The following is a 19,591-nucleotide window of genomic DNA, read 5'->3' as shown; positions in this document are numbered from 1 at the left end:
ACAGGGCCGCTGCCAGTGGCTCCCGGGTGCGATACAGCCGTGCCCCATCACACCGCTAAATGAACTCTGAGGGAAGAAATCGCCAACCCCGGCGTCTTCAGGTGCATCATATAATCCAACACTTGCTGGATAGATGCCGAGAGAGGATCGAGATCTCTCACCGAGCACAGTGACTGAAAGCGATACCACTTCTGAAGGTAAGTCTTACGTGTGGTATGTCGCTTACTGTTAATCAACTCGTGCCTCACCTCCTGAGAACAGATCAGCTTGGACGCTTGGAGCCAGCTAGGAGCCATGCTGTCAGGTGCATGCACTCACTGGCCAGGTGGATCATTGCGCTATGCTGTTGAGATAGTAAATTGAACAGTTCTGGTAGTCATGGTGGTTTGGCAACCGACATTCTCAATAACTGTGTTATTCATGTCTGTCGGGGCCAGAAGGGTGCTATCAAAATTACTGTTGCATCCTCCAACGCTATTTTCTACAGCACTCTTGGGATGAGTGGGAGAGGAAGAAAGGTAGGAAGGCATCCCCCAGAGACCCTGTGCCGACACCCGCTCGCGAACAATACTGATGGCACTTCCTGTTGTGGCGAGTGGCGAAGTTGCGAACGACTTCGGTGTTTAACTCCCATTCGTGTTGGGCGAGGAAGTGCCTGCTGAGGGTATCGGCGATCACATTATCCTTGCCGGGAAAGTATGCTGCCGTCAGGGTGACACCCTGCCGAATCGCCCAATTCCACAGGCATATGGCCTCTGTACAAAGGGAATGGGAATGTGCACCTCCTTGTCTGTTGACATAATACACTGTGCATATGTTCTCGGTGAGAATCTGTATTGCATTGAAGACTGCTCGCAACTTGAGGAAGTTTATATGTTGCAGTGATTCCTGGGGCGTCCAGAGACCCTGAGCTCAGTGATCATGCAGATGGGTGCCCCAACTGAGCAGGGAGGCATCTGTCATGGTCTGTAATGATGGCTTCTGGGCATGAAAAGGGACCCCTATTAACATGTCCCACCATGCCAGTGAAGTCCGGACCTGCTTAGAAATAGAAACTGTCCTGTTTGTGCTGAAGACTGCACACGTGAAGCCATGAACACATATGTGGTAGCCGTCATATGTCCCAGCAGCTGTAGACAGGTAAGTATGCAGGATTTGGGAGAAATTGATACAGCCTGTACCAAATCCCGGATTAGTTGGAACCTCTTCCTGGATATATATGCCTTTGCGGTCAGGGATTTGAGTCTTGCCCCGATGAATTCTAAATTGTGATTCGGTGTCAGGAAGGACTTCTCAAAATTGATTATGAGTCCGAGGGCCTTGAATATAGTGGTGGTAGTGGTAACTGCCCACTTGGCTTCGTCGAAAAGCGGGAGCCTTTAGCAGGCAGTCGTCCAGGTATGGGAAGATTGTAATGTAGAGGCGCCGAAGGTAGGCCACCACTACCGCAAGGGTCGTGGGAAAAAAAACTCATGGAGCTGCCGAAAGTCCGAAAGGTAGTACTTGGTATTGATAATGGTCGGCTCCCACTACAAACCGAAGGAATCTTCTGTGAGCAGAATGTATCATTATATGAAAATAGGCGTCCTGTAGATCAAGGGATGCGAACCAATGCCCTTTGTTGAGAGCTGGAATGATCGAAGATAATGTGACCATTTTGAATTTTTGCTTTCGCAGATGACGGTTGAGCCGACATAGGTCCAGGATAGGCCTCCAACCCCGACTTCTTCTGGGTGAGGAAGTAATGAGAGTAAAATCCGCTCCCCAGAAACTGGGTTGGCACTCTCTCCACTGCTCTTATGGCGAGCAGATGAGAGATCTCTTGTTGTAAAAGAATCTCGTGAGCGGGGTCCCGGAAAAGGGATGGGGAAGGAAAGGGAAAGAGAACTGAAGGGAGTGACGTATCCGGAAGTGACTATGCCGTGGACCCACCGGTCGGCGGATATAAGAGACCAACAATGTTGATAAGGCCTCAGGCAATGATGGAATAGACCTTGCACATTGCTCGGAGCCTCTGTCAAAGGGGTGGTACACAGTCCCTCGATCAACACGTCAAACCTGCTGCTGACTCTGCTGTTGAACCGGCGCCTTACGAGGTTGTTGTCGACGCTTTTGTGGACGTTGCCTTGGTCTCTGCTGATCGTATGGTTTGGCCCGAGGTGTCGCGCAAGAAAAGGGCCTTTGCTTGTTATAGGGCATGTATCTCTTATGCTTATATGGAGGTGCGTACATACCCACTATTCTCAAGGTTGTGCGCGTATCCTTGCCCGAGTGAAAGACCTGATCGGTGGACTGAGGGAAGAGTGACTGGCGATCGAATGGCAAATCTTCCACCTTGGACTGTAACTCTTTCGGGACAGCGGCCTGGTGTAACCAAGACGCCCGATGCATGACTACGGCTATAACTGTGGTTCGGGCAGCTGCATCAGCTGTGTCGAGCACTATCTGCAATGCTGTTCTGGCAACTATGTGGCCCTTCTGTATCACCGCCTTCAAAACTTGACAGTTGGAGTCCGGCAAGTGTTTGAATAGAGGCACTACTTTCGAATAATTATAGAAATCGTGATTTGCTAATTGTGCCGCATAATTACATATCCTCAGAGCTGAAGTGGCAGAAGAATATACCTTCCTGCCTAAAATGTCTAGGAGCTTAGCCTCTGTGTCGCTTGGCGTGTTTTTGGCCTAAATCGTTTTCGCTCTCTGTTGTGCAGCGTCCATAACAAGGGAGTTGAGCTGAGGGTGTGTAAACAAAAAGTCCATTCCCTTCTGGCTTATGAAATATTTCTTGTCCGACCTCTTATTGGTTGGCAGCGATGTGGCTGGAGTCTGCCAGATGTCATCGGCAACCTCAAAGATAGCCTCATCAAATGGGAACGCCAGCTTTGATTTCTGGGAAGGTTGCAGATTTTTCAACAGCCGATGTTGTTTTTGCTGCACATCCGTCCTTTGAATCTCCTGGGATTGAGCAACCCTCTTGAAGAGCTCCTGGAATTGCTTGCGGTCTTCTGTGGGAGACAAGTCATTGGGGACTACCGCGTCATCTGGCGACGAAGAAGAGTGATGAGTCGGGGAATCAGGGTTCTGGTGTTCCTGGTGAGGAGTGTAGTTGTGTTCATCCTCCTGGCAGATTGAAGCTGTGTCCTCTGCAGGGGTTGGTGGGGCAGCAGAAGGTGGAGATTCTATTGGAGCATGCAGCAACACAGGTCGACTGGACTGTAGCGATGGCAAACGTGAATACCTTCTGTGGGGAAAAGAAGGGCACTCGTGATAGTATCAATCATACTGTTGTCTGTGGTATGGGCTCGGGGAACATCTGGGAGAATGCCTTCTCAGTGTCTCATATCGACAAGAATATGCCGAGGGTCTTGAAGACCTTGGTGAAAAAGATCTCCTGGAATAGCGAGAGGGAGATCGAAAGTAGTGCTCTCGATAATACCGTCATGGCGGTGAGCGGCGATGTGACCTGTAGTAATGTTCTCTGGCTGAGGTATAACAATGAGCGCAGTGATGGCTACCAGAGTAAGAAAAGGTAGGTGAAACAAGTCCAGGTGAAAACTTCACATGATCCGGTGTCAAAGATGGTGTTCGGACCCGTGTTGACTTGTGCTGTGCTTTGGTCGGCACCGAGGAGTTGAGAGGAGACAATGGTGCTGACCGCAATGTACTGACAGGCAACAAAGCAGCCTCCATAGCCTGGTTGCTGATTGGCTGGAGGCTCGGTGCCGCTGAAATAGCTGGCTGCAGGACAGGTGGAGGCAATGTCGGTGCCAAGGGCTGCACAGTAAGAGTGCCCTCCCGCGGCGCCAACTGCGGCGCCGACGCCTCCGGCATCGGGGAGAGCTAATTATCAGAAGACGATGACGCCAGCACTGCTGCTGCAGGTGCCGGCATAGCTGCGCTTACCTGCGAATGCACGGGAAATGCCGGTGCCAGGGCATCCATTGACAGCTTCAGAACAGCCTTTTGCGGGTGCTGGGGTAGAGTCCTTGCCGCGGGCTAAGATGGGGGCCGAGGAACTACGGCCCTTGCCCTACTTCTCCATGGGATACCTTGGCAAAAAGCCAGAGGGTCCTGGTCTGTCTCCGCTGCTCAGCCTGACCGCCGTCTTCGGAGCCCTGTGGGGAGTCTCTTGTGTGGGGTGATCCTTATGCATTCCAGTGGAGAGTGACTCGGGCATCTCCAGTGTCTGAAGCGCTTTGTTAAATAAGAGGACCCTCAATCTTAGCTCCCAGTCTCACCTGGCACGCGCCATCAGCTTACCACATTGGCTGCACTTTACCGGGACATGTCCGACTCCTGGCAATCCTATCCCCAACTGTTCTTTCCCAGGGTGCCTCCACACTACAGCTTCAGGGAACCATTTCCTTAATTTCTTTCAGCAGATCAGTACAAAAAAAGATCTTTTCCAAAACATTTTGAGTTACCTTGTAATTAAATTTACAATAGTGACATTTTGAACCAACAATTTATATTCTGTGCAATGAGGAAAGTGTTCTGCACTCCATTATATGAATATGTTCAATGGCACATACAACAAGTGAAGCACAGGATATATTATTCTGAACATCAGAAACATCAAGTATACAACTGAAATGGAACTCCCAGAGTCACTCTTTCAGTAAAATGGAGAAGGATTATATCCTTTTGGGGGTGACAGTAACACCTTATCTTCATTTGTTATTTCCCTGTAGTATTACACCAATCTTTTCAGACATATCTTTTTTAAACAGATTTTTTTTTCTTTTCTAACATCTCTTTATAGTAGCAATTTTAAAAAAATTAAATAGTCTGAGTAAGCAGATTCATCAACATGTGTCAGAATTTCTATTGACATCTGGCACTTGATGTCCTTGACAAAATACCCTGTGCATTTGGCAGTAAAAAGGACATGACAAATAAAACTATTGTTGCAACCCTTAATATAGAGCAGAAAAGCTGATTTAACTACATCTGTGAAGTAGGTAAAGGATATATACGAGATGTGGCTTCAAGTTGGGAGGAACATGAGATATTTAGAAGAGCACTGAAGTAGTACAGAACAGTTCAGGTCAAGAAGTGAAGATGTGAGTGGTATATGATTAAATTGCAGGGCTAGGCAAGTTCAAAAATAGCAAGAAAAAATTATGTAGGTACAGTACTAAATAAGAAGTATGCCCATAATGTATAACCAAAGGCCTGTCCATGCTTCAAATTAATCTAAGTCAGAAGACCTGGTTTATTACATGGTTCCAATTTACACTGTTGAAAAGATCTTAGATACATTTCACATCCACACTACTAATTTAAACATTAAGTCCCCAGGTCCGTGACACTGTTTTTAGATCATGGACAAGTCCTGGGTTGTCAGAAAATATCACAGCTGAGGGACAGAACTTAACTTTTCTCCAACCTTTGTAAAATGGCTCAGGTTTTAAAAAATAAAAATGCAAGAAGTAAATTAAATTACACCCAATTTAAAAAACGCTAAACTTGCATAAATTGTGAGTCCAGAGAAACATTTGATAGACTAGTACAATTTTTGTAGGATAAGCATACTTTTCTAAGTACTGGTCCTGAATTAATGACCAGAAAGATTAATTTCTGATAGGAGTCTGAGAAGCACTTCCTACTTGCACTCAATAGTTACAAATGACAGCACTCCTTAGCATGTCTTAACCTTACCTTAACATGAAAGCATAAAAAATTGTGTGTTCCTGAACTAAAGAGTCATCAGCACTTGGACGGAAAAAAAAAAATTATAATCGCCCCAAGAAGAGAAAACTGGAAAATTTCTAGTCACACAGCCCAATGTTTTAAAACATTAAGAGAGTATGAAATGAAGGGAACAAGCTGCAAAACAGAATTGTTGTGCTATACACACACATACAAACAAATGTAATGCATATCTACTAAAATCAACTTGAAAACAACAACAGGAACTAAGTGAGGGCAGGAAAACAAATTAGTTAATTTATATGCTTGTTAATTAAATGCACCAGTGACCCTTCCTTGACCTTTTTCACTAGACGGACTTCAGATTAGAGTTTATTTTAAATGTTTATTATGAGGCTCAGTTTGTCAGTATTAGAAAGGTAATTTGAAGGATTTCGTAACCTTTCAATATTTAGAAGCTATCAATAAAAAGTTCAAACTACTGATATTTATAACATAACATCAAAACCAATTTAGATTACATTTAAATTGTTAAAAATTACAAGGTTATGACTTTTCAGGATGCATTCATTAGATGCTTTTATTATATAACAATCACAGTGAAAAATGCCAGTCACAGCCTAAATATGTATTTACATATAAGCAGAATGAATGTTGCATATGTATTTGTATTTGCTAATTTATGTAGAGAAATAACATTGCATTTTGGCATAACATACAGAATATTCACCATATTTATATTACTTGTTAGAAGAGCTGGCATGTAAATACCATTACAAAGAAGGAAAGAAATTGCTGTGAGTTTGCAATTTAGAAGTGTAAGAAAAACAGCTCAGTATTTATTAACTGAATCAAGAGATAATGTTGATTACAATAAGCAGGAGGAACCAAAAGACATCAGTCATGACAAGAGACGTTGAGTGACATTCCATTTGCTAGAAAAAGTGAGTCTGAAAGTCCATGATTTTAAAAGAGGTTACAAATACCAAAAGTTCATAATTAGGAGCCAAAGACAAAATGGGAGACATTAGAATGATATGTATACTAGAAATATACCACAGTAAAAACTGAAAAGGAATCTATAATGCAATACTTTAATAAAGGGATTAATATATTTGCTTTTGTAAGCAGAAATACCTATGGAAATTTAGGAGAGTTAGTTGTTTTAAGATGGGTAACCCTTGTGATCTCTCTGTAGATGAGACAAAGTGTCGTGGAGTTCTGCGGAAGGGTTTCATGTGTTGTAAGTAAAAGGCAACTACTCTGCGGATGTCTAAGGTATACAGTGACATGTCCCTGCAGTCCTTGTGGGGTTTGGGGGAGAAGTCAGGTAAGTATAATGGTTCTTTGGAAGGGAATGAGGTAAGTACCTTTGGGAGAAACTTGGGGTATGTACGGAGAATCACTTTGTCCTTACTTTTACCAATATTTTAATCTGAATCAAAATAATATACGTAACACCAAATAAAGGAAGGCATGGGTGAACTATAGTTGTCTAGTACATACTGTAATGTGCTAGTACATACTAACAGTTAGTTTAACCATGTTTATCACACCATGTAATGACTTAATATGTCATGTTAAAAACAAAGTAGAAGCCCTTTCACCATTTTAAAACTAGGCATTAATTCTATTAAGTTTAATAAATATGAATTATTATGGTATCCTTTCCTGAATCATATTTTACTTATAAAGGCATGTATTACCTTTCTTAATATGTAGCTAAATACACTTACAAGAGACAGCAAAAGGCAGAACTAAATGTAAACACATTGGAGACAGCTGATTTCTAATTCCAACCAGAAATAGAAAGTTTGTTGTTATGGTAAAGAACTGGAATAAGATTCGGGAGGGGTGGTTTAACTTTAGATTCTGCCCAGATTTCTTTTGTGATAATGGATAAGTCATCTAATTTATCTGTGCCTCTGTCCTCTATCTTTAAAAATGGGATTTTAAAAGTGCCTTTCCACCTATAACCTGTCTTGTCTGCTTAAATCATAAAGTCTCAAAGACAAGTACTGTCTTAATGTCTGTTAGTACAGGAACTAACACAATGGCCCTGGATTTTGATTTAGACACTACTGTAATACAAACAGCAACTCTTTAGATGAATCATCTACTATGTATTTTAGAAAGTGTGTGTGTGTAAGAGAGAGAGAAAATCCATTTGTTCAAGAATTCCTAAAGGATAAAAGCTAGGACAACCAAAGTTGTTAGGCAGCTTCCTTTTATCATAACTTAAAGCAAGATAGGGGGTTGGTTGTGCCAGGACAATAGGATATGCCTCGAATGTGATTCCATTTTATGAGAAGCAAAGGGAGGAGTCTGGTAGAAGGGAAAGTTATAGTCCAGAATGATCACAGGGGGGCAACAAGGGTCCAGAGATGAGGCTCAGGACAGCTATAACTCCAATGGGCCAGCAGGGGTGGAGAAAGATACAACTATCTACTATATATTTCAGAGAGTTTGTTTGTGTGCCTGTCTGTTCCCCAGCCAGGTGACATACACCCGTCCTCTGGCTCTGCCTGTTGCAGCAGCTATGGACTTGGCCCTTCTTATTTGGCCCAAAGCTTCTGCAGTAAGAGACAGCTGGGGTTATTCTCTCTCTCTCGGGTAGCCTGCATAATGAACACCTCATTCTCAGCCCTATCCAAGAGCAAAAATTTAAGTAAAAGAAAACAAATCTTATTTGAGTTAAAGACTCAACCAACACTGGGTACATTTTCTAGTTAGGAATAAGTGAAAAATTTCAGTCATAGTTGCCTTTTTCACATCTAACTACTCTTCTCTCCTCGGCTATCAAGATGTCTAGTACAGATTACAATTTCAATAAAAAGGTACATTTTGGAGGATACTGATAATCTTTTACCCTATCACTGGAACTAAATCTAATTTCAAAACAAGGGGAAATATTCTGAGTGATCTAATGGGGTAGCAGAAGCTTTCCATTCCACGCCAGCAGTTCAGCCTGGTACTGGATGGTCGTGACCAATAGTTGCTGCTAACACTTGTTTAGTAGTCTATATAAGATAAATTTGATGGTCCAGAGTCTAATTCCCATGGATAGAGGCTACATCATACCAAAAGCTAATACAACAAAAAATAATCAACATCCTCAATGGAAGTCCCAACAAAACAGACCATGGACTGAATGATCATAAGTCTCAAACTATCCTTTCACTCTTAGGGATGATCTCATTCATAACTGACTCACTGTCAGCAGAAAGAAAAGAAAGAAGTTACTCACCAGGTGCAGTAACGATGGTTCTTCGAGATGTGTCCCCTTGTGGGTGCTCCACTCAGGTCTTGGTGCGTCCTCGCACCAGGGATCAGAGAATTTTGCTGAGCAGTGCCCCTCGCGCCATGCCTGCGCACCTAGCGCCTCGCACCCCTGCCATTTGTGGAGTATGCGCGCAGTGCGAGTCCCATCTGTTCCTTTTCTACTTGAAGCCCAGGAAGACTCCATGCAGAGGGGAGGACGGGAGGGTAGTGGAGCACCCACAGGGACACACATCTCAAAGAACCATTGTAACTGCACCTGGTGAGTAACTTCGTCTTCAGCAAGTGGTGTCCCCGTGGGTGCTCCACCCAGGTGACTCAGTAGCGGTACCCTCCAGATGGTGGTGAGCATTGGAGTCATTTATGTCGAGGAAGGAAGGACCACATCTGCTAGAGATGTGGAGGGTATTGGCGCCTTCTGTAGAGCATAGTGCTGTGCGAAAGTATGGTGTGATAACCATGTGGCTGCCCTACAAACATCCACTAATGGTACATTGTTCAGGAAGGCTGTCATAATGGCCATCACATGCATGGAGTGAGCCCTGATAGTCTGTGGTGTCTACTTGCCTCAGAGTTCATAAGCTGTACGTATGCAGCCTGCAATCCACTTGGATAGGCACTGTGCTGAAATCACTATTCCTGTGTGTGGTCCAGACCATGCCACAAAAAGTCTCTCTGATTTCCTGGTTGCTCTAGTTCTATCGAGGTAGAACGCAATTGCCTGCCTTGCATCTAGAGTTTGTAATATAGCCTCCTTGGAGGAGGTATGAGGCTTAGGGAAGTAAGCAGGTAAGGAAATGGGTTCATTTAAGTGGAAGTTTCTTTGGGAGAAACTTCAGATGGGGCCTGAGTATCACCTTGTCCCTAGTAAAGATAGTGAAAGGTGGGTCTGCCATGAGGGCTAAAATTTCTCCTACCTTTCTGGCTGATGTTATGGCCACTGTGAAGGCCACCTTCATGGATAAGTATTGTGGTGATGTGCTGGCTAGTGGTTCAAAGGGTGGCCTGGTGAGCGTATCAAGGACCAAACTGAGGTGCAGGTTTGGGCACATTTTCTGCAGGCCTGTGAGAAATCGCTTCACCGTGAGATGCACAAAGAGAGAGAAAGCCATCCACCAGATCATGGGAAGCCGTGATCACTGCCAGGTGGACTCGGATAGAGCTGATAGAAAGGCCCATGTCACTGAGGTCCAATGAGGTTCTCCAGCAAGGTAGGTATAGGGACAGTAGTGGGATGTAAATTGTGTGTCATGCACTATTGTTGAAAGCATGTCTATTTGTTTTGGTAGGTGTTTCTCATGGAGGGACGTTGGCTGTTTAGTAGAATGTGTTTTACTCTGTCCAAACAGGTGAGTTCCTCATTCTGGAACGATGGAGAAGCCATGGCATGATTGTCAGAGTTTTGATGTTGTTGTGGCATGTGCTGCCATGGTGCTGCGTCAGAAGGTTCAGCACCGCGGAGAGAGGAATGGGTTGATATATTGATAGGTAATTCAGATAAGGAAACTAAAGTTGTCTCAGCCAGGCTGGGGCTATTAGAATTACCATGGCCTGATCGAATCAAATCTTGTTAATCACTCTGGCAAGAAGCAGAATTGGTAGAAAGGCGTATAGTAAGAGAGCTCTCCAGCGAATGGTGAAGGCATCCCCTTCCGACCTCTTATCTAGGCCTGCTCGGGAGCAGATCCTGTGACATTTGCAGTTGTGAGATGTCGCAAAGAGGTCTATACCTGGAAAGCCCCATTTGCAGAAGACTGAGAGGAGAATATTGGTATTGATCTCCCACTCATGCTGATCTAATAAAAAAGAATGGAGATATATCTATCTCCTATAACTGGAAGGGACCTTGAAAGGTCATCGAGCCCAGTCCCCTGCCTTCATAGCAGGACCAAGTACCATCCCTGAGAAATGTCAGCCTCACATTCTGCTGTCCTGATATATACATGGCTGTTGGGGCTATTTGGTTCCTGATTCACCAGTTCCAAAATCTGACTGCTTCTGCACATAGTGAGGTAACTGGGCACCCCCCTGTCGATTGACACAGAACATAAAAGGTGTATTGTCTGTAAGGACACAGATAGTTCTGCCCTTTACCAGGGGCAGGAAATGGGTGCATGCCCTGCGAACGGCCCTGCGCTCCTGGATGTTGACGTGTAAGTGTCTTTCGTGTTGGGCCCATGTACCTTATATTGATGGTACATGGGCCCAACACAAAAGATGCTTACACTTGTGCAGTGATGCATCCGTCATTATAATTACTGATGGGTCTGGTCGGTGGAAGGGTATGCCGGTGAGCAGGTTGGTCGGAGACGTCCACCATTCGAGAGATTGCAGTATTAGTGGAGGAAGTGTGAGGCGCTTCGTAAAGCTGAGTTGGGTAGGGATGTAGTTGGCTGTGAGCCAATGTTGTAGGCAATGCATGTGGAGCCTTGAGAATAGGACTACAAATGTTGTGGCTGTCATAGGCCCCAATAATTGGAGGCACATCTGGACTGTGGAAAAGGGAGCCTGCCTGACCTCCTGAATGAGATCACAGATTGCCTTGAATCTTTGTGGTAGGAGGTAGGCTCTTGCTGTGACCGAGTCTAGTAATGCCCGGATAAATTCTATCTTTTGCATGGGCTGTATGGTGGACTTTTGTATATTGATAAGAAGGCCAAGTCAAGAAAAACATTCCCTGGTAACAGTTGTCATGACTGTAGTTTGTTGACAGGTGTGGCCTTTGATGAGATAATCGTCTAGGTAAGGGAAGATGATGACATTTTGTCTCCTGAGAAAGGCCGCAACTATGGCTAGCATCTTTGAGAACACTCGAAATGCTGTAGAGAGATCAAAGGGGAGAACGCTGTACTGATAATGGTCTTGGCCTACAACAAATCTGAGAAATCTTCTGTGGGATCGGTGGATGGTTACATGAAAATATGCGTCTTGGAAGTCAAGGGCTGAGAACAACTCTCCTTCATCCAGTGCAAGTATGATGGCTGCCAGGGTCACCATCCTGAATTTTGTGTTGTGGATGAATTTGTTGAGTTTCCTTAGATCCAGGATTGGTCTTCATCCCTGTTTTCTTGACTGTGAGGAAATAATTGGAGTAGAACCCTCTCCCTATGTATTCTTTGAGGATGGGTTCTATTGCCCCGAAGGTGAGTAGTTTTTGCACCTCTGCTTGTAGTAGGGGCTCGTGAGATGGGTCCCTGAAAAAGGATAGGATAGGGGGTTGGATGGGGGCATGGATGTGAAGGGGATAGTATAACCCAAATTGATAATTTCTAGGACCCATTTGTCTGTGGTAATTTGGGCCCATTGTTTGCAGAAGGGTCTCAGGCGGTGATGGAAGGCGACCTTGGAATGCACTGGAACTGCGGGGTCGTTGCTCAGACCCCCGACCAAGAATTCAAATTTGTTGTTTGTGAGAGGTGGATTGAGTGGTGGAGGACTGGTTTTGCTGCGTCATCCTCCTGTTAGGATGTTGCTTGGGCCTGTTGTCATATGGCCTCTGCTGTCACCTATAGTAATTGTAATTATAGTCCCGAGGCCTTTGGAAGTGGGTATATTTGTGTTTCTTATTAGGTGGGGTGTAGATCCCCATAGTGCAGAGTGTCATTCGAGAGTCCTTCACTGAGTGTAGAATCTCATCTGTGTTCTTTGCGAATAGCTGTTTTCTGTCAAAGGGAAGGTCCTCCACACTTGACTGCAGTTCTTTTGGGATCCCGATGACTATGTATTACAATGGCTGTGGCTCCATAACTGCCTGGAGAGCAGTTTTCACTATTGATAAACCTTCCCTAATGATGGACTGGAGGTGAGGTCATTTATAGTCAGGAAGGTCCTGTAGGAGGTCTTGTAACTTGGCATAGTTGACATGATTGTAGCAGAAGGGCAGTATAATTTAGATATATGGAATTGGAGTGTGACAGAAGAGTACACTTTGCGGCCAAAGGTGTCTAGTCACTTGTGTTTGTCACAAGCTGTAGATTTAAATTGTGAGTTCTTAGTCTTGTGATTAACAGAGCCCCACCACCAGTGAGTTCAACTGGGAGTGTTCAAAGAGAAAGTCCACGTCTTGTACAGGGACAAAATATTTTCTATCCTCTGTACGGTTTGTAGGAGGAATAGAGACTGGATTTTGCCACAGAGCATCTGAATGTTCAAGAATAGCTTCGTTTATGGGTAGAGCTATCTTCGAGGATGCTTGGGGTTATAATATTGTCAGTAATTTGTATTGTTTATCTTGAACCTCTTGTAATGTGATGTTTTGTGATTGGGCTACCCGCTTAAACAAATCCTGAAATGGTTTCAGATCATCTGCCGGTGGGGAAGGCAAGATCTGGAATACTCCTTGGTCCTGTCTGGATCTGGGTTCATGTAAGGAAGGTAAGGTAGGTAAGTTATCATGTTCATTAGAACCCTTTTGAGACATTGGGCAGGTGAGGAATGCGCGGAGATTGTGGGTGAGCGCCTGGAGGTGTGTTGTTGTTGAGATGTAGAAAATGTGTGTCTTGAGTGGTAGGCACGGGAAGAACATGGCCAGTATCCAAGGGGGCCCAATGACGCTGGAACTGTTATGAAGGGATACATCCAGGGTTGGTTGGGTCACATGGGATGCTATTGAAGGGAATGATCCCTTAATGAGTGCCAGGAAGCTAGTGATGGAGGAGAGGAATGGCATGATGAGAACCTACTCCTGTGCCTACTGCTATAATCTGTTCTGGGGAGAGCGGTGTAGGAGAGGTGGGGGCACCTTCTGGCATATTCATGTGGCCCTGAGAGTAAGACACTACTGTGGAGCATGGTGAGCAAACTGCTGCTCTTGTGTCAGGCTAAGGAGATTTTTGTAGGTGCCGCATTTTACGCAGTACTTTTTTATGCTGCAGTACCAGGGGGCAGTCAAGGTCATTCTGCCCAGTTTGTTCGGGCACTGAAGGAGAGCTCGCAGGAGCTGATGGTGGGGGCATATGCAGCTTGCTGGTGCCGCTGCCTCTGTGGTGCCAACCACGTGGCAAGTTTAGATTCTGCCTCAACTCTCCTGGCTGGTGCAGACTTGTGTTTCTCCATGGTGCTGGAAACTGACGGTACTGGGGAACGAGAGGTTCTGGGCTGCACTGACTGTGAGCAAGCAGGGGAAGCCCTGGTGGCTTGAGAGTTTTTGCGGGGTGATGAAGCTGCCCTGTCAGAGTGCTTTTGCTGTCCCTGCATGTCCTCTGGTTTGTCTCTTGAGGGCTGAATGGACTTCTCCCAGAGGAGGATTTTAAGCTGCATTTCGTTGTCTTGTCTGGCCGGGGCTGTCATGTTCAGGCAGTGAGGGCACTTAAGTGCTGAATGAGACTCTCCCAGGCATTTAACACAAGAGGCATGGGCCATTCAAGATAGGCATCGAGTCTCTGCATGAGTCACATCTTTTAAAACTAGGGGAACCCGGCATGTTGAAGAGAAAAGCCACCACCGTAGAGGTTGCCACTTCCCCCCCCCTTTTTTTCCTTCAAAGCATACCAAATGTTGAAACTAGCGATAACATAATAAGCTACAAGGTAAAAGTCTAAAATGAATTGTAAAATTCTTGTTTTTCTGTCAGGAAGAAGAGGGTTTAACTCTGTCTTCAGCCGAGGATGGTAGAAAAGGAACTAACGGGACTCATGCTGCGCACGCACTCCACAAACGGCAGGGGTGCGAGATGCTAGGTGTGCAAGCACGGTGCTAGGGGCACTGCTCAGCAAAATTCTCCGATCCGCGGCGCAAGGACACACAGAGACCTAAGTGGAGCACCCACAGGGACGCCACTCTCTGAAGAACCTATCTTAGTTGTTTCTAAATAATAATTTAGTCTTCAAAGCTGTCAATTTGACATTTTATTAATGCTACATTTATATGTTTTATAGGCTTTTCTACAGACTTACCCTTTGTGAAGTAAACAGTCTTTAAAATAAGAGAAGGTCACAGAAGCAGAAAATATCTATGCATTTCATTTAAGTAATGATATTAGTCTGGATTTAGTTTTAAAAAGTTTTAAGGTTTATTTTGTGTAATGGCATATTCCTACATTAGGAAAAAATACACCTAATTATTTAGATGCAGTTGATGCATATACACAGGACTATATACATACATTTTCACATGAATTGCATTCCAGGACCCCGATCCTTCATATACTTAATTTTAAGTATGCAAGTACTCTTCACTTCAATGGATCTAATCCACTTGCTTAATTTGCAGAATTTGAACGCAGAGTGGAAAAGATTACAGGCTCGGGATAGTATTTGTTTAAAATCCATATTTTAAAATCCAAAATCATGACTGACTCTTATATTGGAGTAGGTCTGGTGTCAGATTTACTTACATCAGTTTTTCTATCCACTGAAGTGCATTTTTAATTTTGCCAAAAGAATAACTGAGGAAAGTAGATTAACTTGACTATCCATGACCTCCATTAAGTGAGGAACCATCCTTCTCCCAAAAAAGCACCCTTTGATTTGCTTTTTAACACCAATTGCAACACTGTTATTCATTCATGCTCATGGGCCTTATCATATTAAAAACAAAAACAAAACACTAACACACAAACCAAACAATAAAGCCCAAGACATTTTTTTAACAAAAATACATTAAGAGACCTACTTCTTATGAAATAACGCTCCCAAAAGGAGCATTCCACTTCCCTTTATTATTAGTTATTTATGAACTGGCCTAGTTACACATAACTGTATGCCACTATTATGATTAACATTAATGATCCTTAGTTTGTATTCCTTATTATTGTAAACACTGCAGGATCAGGCCCATTGATTAATATCAAGGGACTATATCAGAAGGAACCTTTGGTTCCTAAACAAATTTCATAACCTCCAGAACTCTTTAATCGGAGGGCAATATTTTTGTTTATCTATCACCCTGGTACATAGCTGTTATTTTATGTATTAATTACATAAAATTAGTCCTTACCTCCCGCCTCAATTTCTCTTATTTCTCACCAGATAAGGGCAGGGACAGACTAAGGCTATGTCTAGACGGCTTTCTTCTGCCAAAAGATATGCAAATTCAGAGCTAATTTGCATATCTTCCAATCATGTTATCGGAAAAGATTTTGTCAAAAAAGAAAGCAGTTTAGACGTGGTTCTTTCAGAAAAAAAATCCCTGTTTCGAAAGACCCCTGCACGCCTCATATCTTAAGGAAGTAGGGGGTCTTTCAATAAAGGGTTTTTGTTTTGTTTTGTTTCTTTAAAAGAACCGTATCTAAACTGCTTTCCTTTTTGACAAAACCTCTTCCGATAACGCGACTGGAAGAAGATATGCAAATTAGCTCCAAATTTGCATATCTTTTCCGGCAGAAGAAAGCAGTCTAGACATAGCCTGAGTGTTCTGATAATTTCTGGATTCTCTTTTATCTAGCAAAAGCAGTCTGGGGGGAAGGCAGGAAGAGCTATTGGGCTCAGATCTGAATTAACTCATTGGGGGCTCAGGGCTAATAGGTCTGCAGTGGAGCCAAAATGAGGGGTTTAGAGTGTGGGAGAGAGTTGGGTTGAGGCAGGACGGTAGGTGTGGGAGAAGGTGAGGGCTCCGACTGGGGCTGCAGTATGGGCGATGAGTAATGTAGGGAAGGGAAGTCATTGCGTTCCCAAAAAGACAGGGGTAGCCTCATCCATGCTCCACCTGGGTAGGAAGGCTAGGGCTACAGAAAGGCTGCCTTGTGCTCTAGGGAACAGAGTGGGGCTGGGGGAATGTGGCTGCTTGGCTGCTCTGTGAGCTGGGGCCACGTGGCTGCTTGGTGCTCCAGAAGGGATCTGGGGTTGCCTGGTGCTCCGGGGGCTGGGTGGGAGCTAGAAGGAAGAAATTTGTCTGTGGAGAAGCAATGGAGATGTGATTCCAATCCCTGGTAGGAACTTCAAAAGGAAGCTAGAGGGCCTGAGCAAGAAAATATTTTCTTAGATGAAAAGAAAGTAGCTTTCTTTTCTCTGTAAGGCTATGTCTACACTGCACTCTAAACTCAAAATAAGATATGCAATTTGCGCTACATAATTTGTGTACTTATTTCGAGTTTATTTCAAAATGAAGTGCTATTTCGAGTCCTCTCTTAAACCTCATTGAACGAGGGTTACTGGGATGCCGAAACAGTACACTCATTTTTGAAAAATATTTCAAAATAACGGGTGGCTTGTGAAGACGCAAGGGAACTTTTTCGGGATACCTCTGGTGTCCTGAAATAGCACTGCGGTATAGACATATCCTAAGTGAGCCAGTAATGTCCAACATGGTATACTGAGCAGATATGTTAGATTATGAGCAATAATATATTATTTCTGAGACGTGACCAGCTTTTAACCAATGATTTTAATACAAGTATACATTCACAATGAATATATGCACATCTACACAGAAAAATGTATTTTATCCATTAGAGAAGATTCTGAAGAGATAACAATACAGACTTGTGTATGTGATTAACTGTGATAATATGAAAGGCTGCAAGACGGTTGCTTAAGAAATGAGAACAACAAAGGAATAAACTATTGCAGGCATCACCAGAGCTGGAATGATATTGTACTGTGTACTATGTTTCCATAGCAACTAGCCATTGGAAGATGAATGTTTCATATTCACTCTGCTTTGCAGTACATGTCTATAAATCAAACTTGCATAAAGAGCCTAAGATTTCTTCTGTGGGGTGGTTCTCAAAACTAGGTTATTTTCTTGTTACTGGATAATTATAAAAGAAAGAAATATGAAACAGCTGGGTCATTTTTAGCAGAGAATGAACCAATACACTAAAGTATTAATACACCTCTGGCATGTGATCCTATTAAGTGCAAAGCAGAATAAAATGCAGATCATGAACACTATACATTGCTTCTGATCAGTGTACTCTGATGTATGCTTGCTCAATTCAGAAACTTGTTTATTGTTTTTTTTTAAGAGACGTATGCCATTTACTGGCTCTTTCACATTTTCATCTTCATAAGAATGATCATTTTTCAGCTTTTCTCTACTACTTCTCTTTCATTATCACAGTTTAAGGACTCCACAATTAAATATATTTGTCTTATACAAATGATACAGCTAAGACAGATATTTCTTTGAAAACAGTAATTAATAATGCTCTATATTTCCAACTAGGTTAACGAAATATAAATCAAAGTTTCACAACAAAAAATTTCTTGCTGTACCTTCTGACAACAACTGGTATACCACCATTCAATGAGGATACCATGTTCACTTTTAATTAAAAGATGTTATACTTAATAATGTCACATCATCCTATTTAACTAAACTTTTCTGACAATTCATATATGTACTCTCAAAGAGAGCAAGAATAACATGGTTATAATAAGGTTTAATTCATAAATCAACTGTCTATCAAACTAAATAAGTGTCTTGCTATTAAACCATTCTAGTCATTAAACTAGGCATTACTACAGTCTCTGTCTAGAATGGCCAATGTTCTTATGGAACATTGACATTTCAATCAGATGTATCTGAAGTGCAATTTGTTTAATATACCTGTTAAGCTAGCACAGAAAAAATTGAACTCTACAATTGTTTTACTACAATAACTATGCATGTACTATGGTCAATTAATGTGATCAAATATAAACAGAAGGTTCATCTGAAGCTTACATGAATCTTTGTGCAAATTGCACTGAGTATTAATAACTTTTTGGAAAAACCACAATATATATATAACAATTTCTAAATGAATTTTTCCTTTGATTTGTATGACATGCAAATACTCTCATATTGGTCTTATTACCTTCAAATAAGATTTTAAAAAATCTGCACACTTACTTATACTCAGAAACACTTTTGAATCAACTATTTATTCTCAGTCCTTACCTTAACAGAGCATTTAGCACCACCAAATGGTTAAGAGCATCTATTACCACCCCTCTGAAGCAGACTATAGTCATTCAATATATCTTATGTTCATAAATATACTTTATATCTATCTAATACCAAAATGAAGCACAGGAATTAACTGTTCATTTTCGGTGGGTTAGAGAAGTACACTATGCATAGTAATCCAGTTTATTTTGCTATGCTATATTAAAAATGTAAACTGCATTTTCATAGTAATAAAAATATATAAATGGAAAAACTAGGCAACTGATTTTAAAGCACCATGTAGGGAGTGAGCAAACAAAATGTGTGTGCACCTTTATGAGAATTTTTTGCACACACAAATTCAGGTAACTGCATGTGTAAAACCTGTGCTTTCTAATCTCAGCATGAAAATGTTGAATTTTACTTCTATGCCTAATTGTGTTTTTTGAGTAGCTCATCTGTTGTACAAGGGATTTGTAAATTTGGCTCTGAATATTGAGATTATGATGGTTGTTTATTTTAATGTAAACTACAATAGAGTAATGACAAATAATGCCTGTAATCAGAGAAAAAAAGAACATTTTAAAAGGCAATTCAAAAGCATTTTTGAGGTCAACATGTAATTCACTATCTTTAGGATCTGAAGTCAGAAACACATCTGTTCAGTGCATGTTTATACATGAATGTATACATAAGTAGGATAAAATCCTACGTATATTAAAGAAAATGGCACAACTATTAAGGATTTCAATGGGGTCAGAGTTTCTCTTCTGCTGTGTAACAACTATCTTTGTACTACTAAAGATTTTCCTGGCTTCAGTGATTGATACACTTTTAAAATTTTTACTAA

At 42.5% G+C, this 19,591-nt stretch overlaps 1 protein-coding gene and 1 long non-coding RNA gene across 6 annotated transcripts in view; one reads left to right on the top strand and one right to left on the bottom strand.

Annotated features, from left to right (window-relative positions):
* Positions 1-19,591, bottom strand: part of EFCAB11 (EF-hand calcium binding domain 11) — a 210,464-nt gene that overhangs the window by 155,785 nt on the left and 35,088 nt on the right. The window contains exon 6 of one of the 5 annotated variants that reach the window (XM_025184282.2): positions 16,251-17,619. The exons of the other annotated variants lie outside the window; for them this stretch is intronic. Coding sequence (XP_025040067.2) covers positions 17,601-17,619 — 19 coding nt within the window. The 3' untranslated portion in view covers positions 16,251-17,600. Of the gene's footprint in view, positions 1-16,250; positions 17,620-19,591 lie in introns of those variants that run through there. 5 annotated transcript variants of the gene reach the window in all.
* On the top strand, positions 10,197-14,630 carry LOC142829093 (uncharacterized). The gene is made up of 3 exons (XR_012903338.1): positions 10,197-10,280; positions 13,232-13,314; positions 14,504-14,630. It is a non-coding gene; the product is annotated as an uncharacterized LOC142829093 (long non-coding RNA).

This window comes from Pelodiscus sinensis, chromosome 4, assembly GCF_049634645.1.
Source record: "Pelodiscus sinensis isolate JC-2024 chromosome 4, ASM4963464v1, whole genome shotgun sequence".
NCBI lineage: Eukaryota > Metazoa > Chordata > Testudines > Trionychidae > Pelodiscus > Pelodiscus sinensis.
Note: the sequence above shows the minus strand (reverse complement) of the source record. Positions and strands in the feature narration are given on the sequence as shown.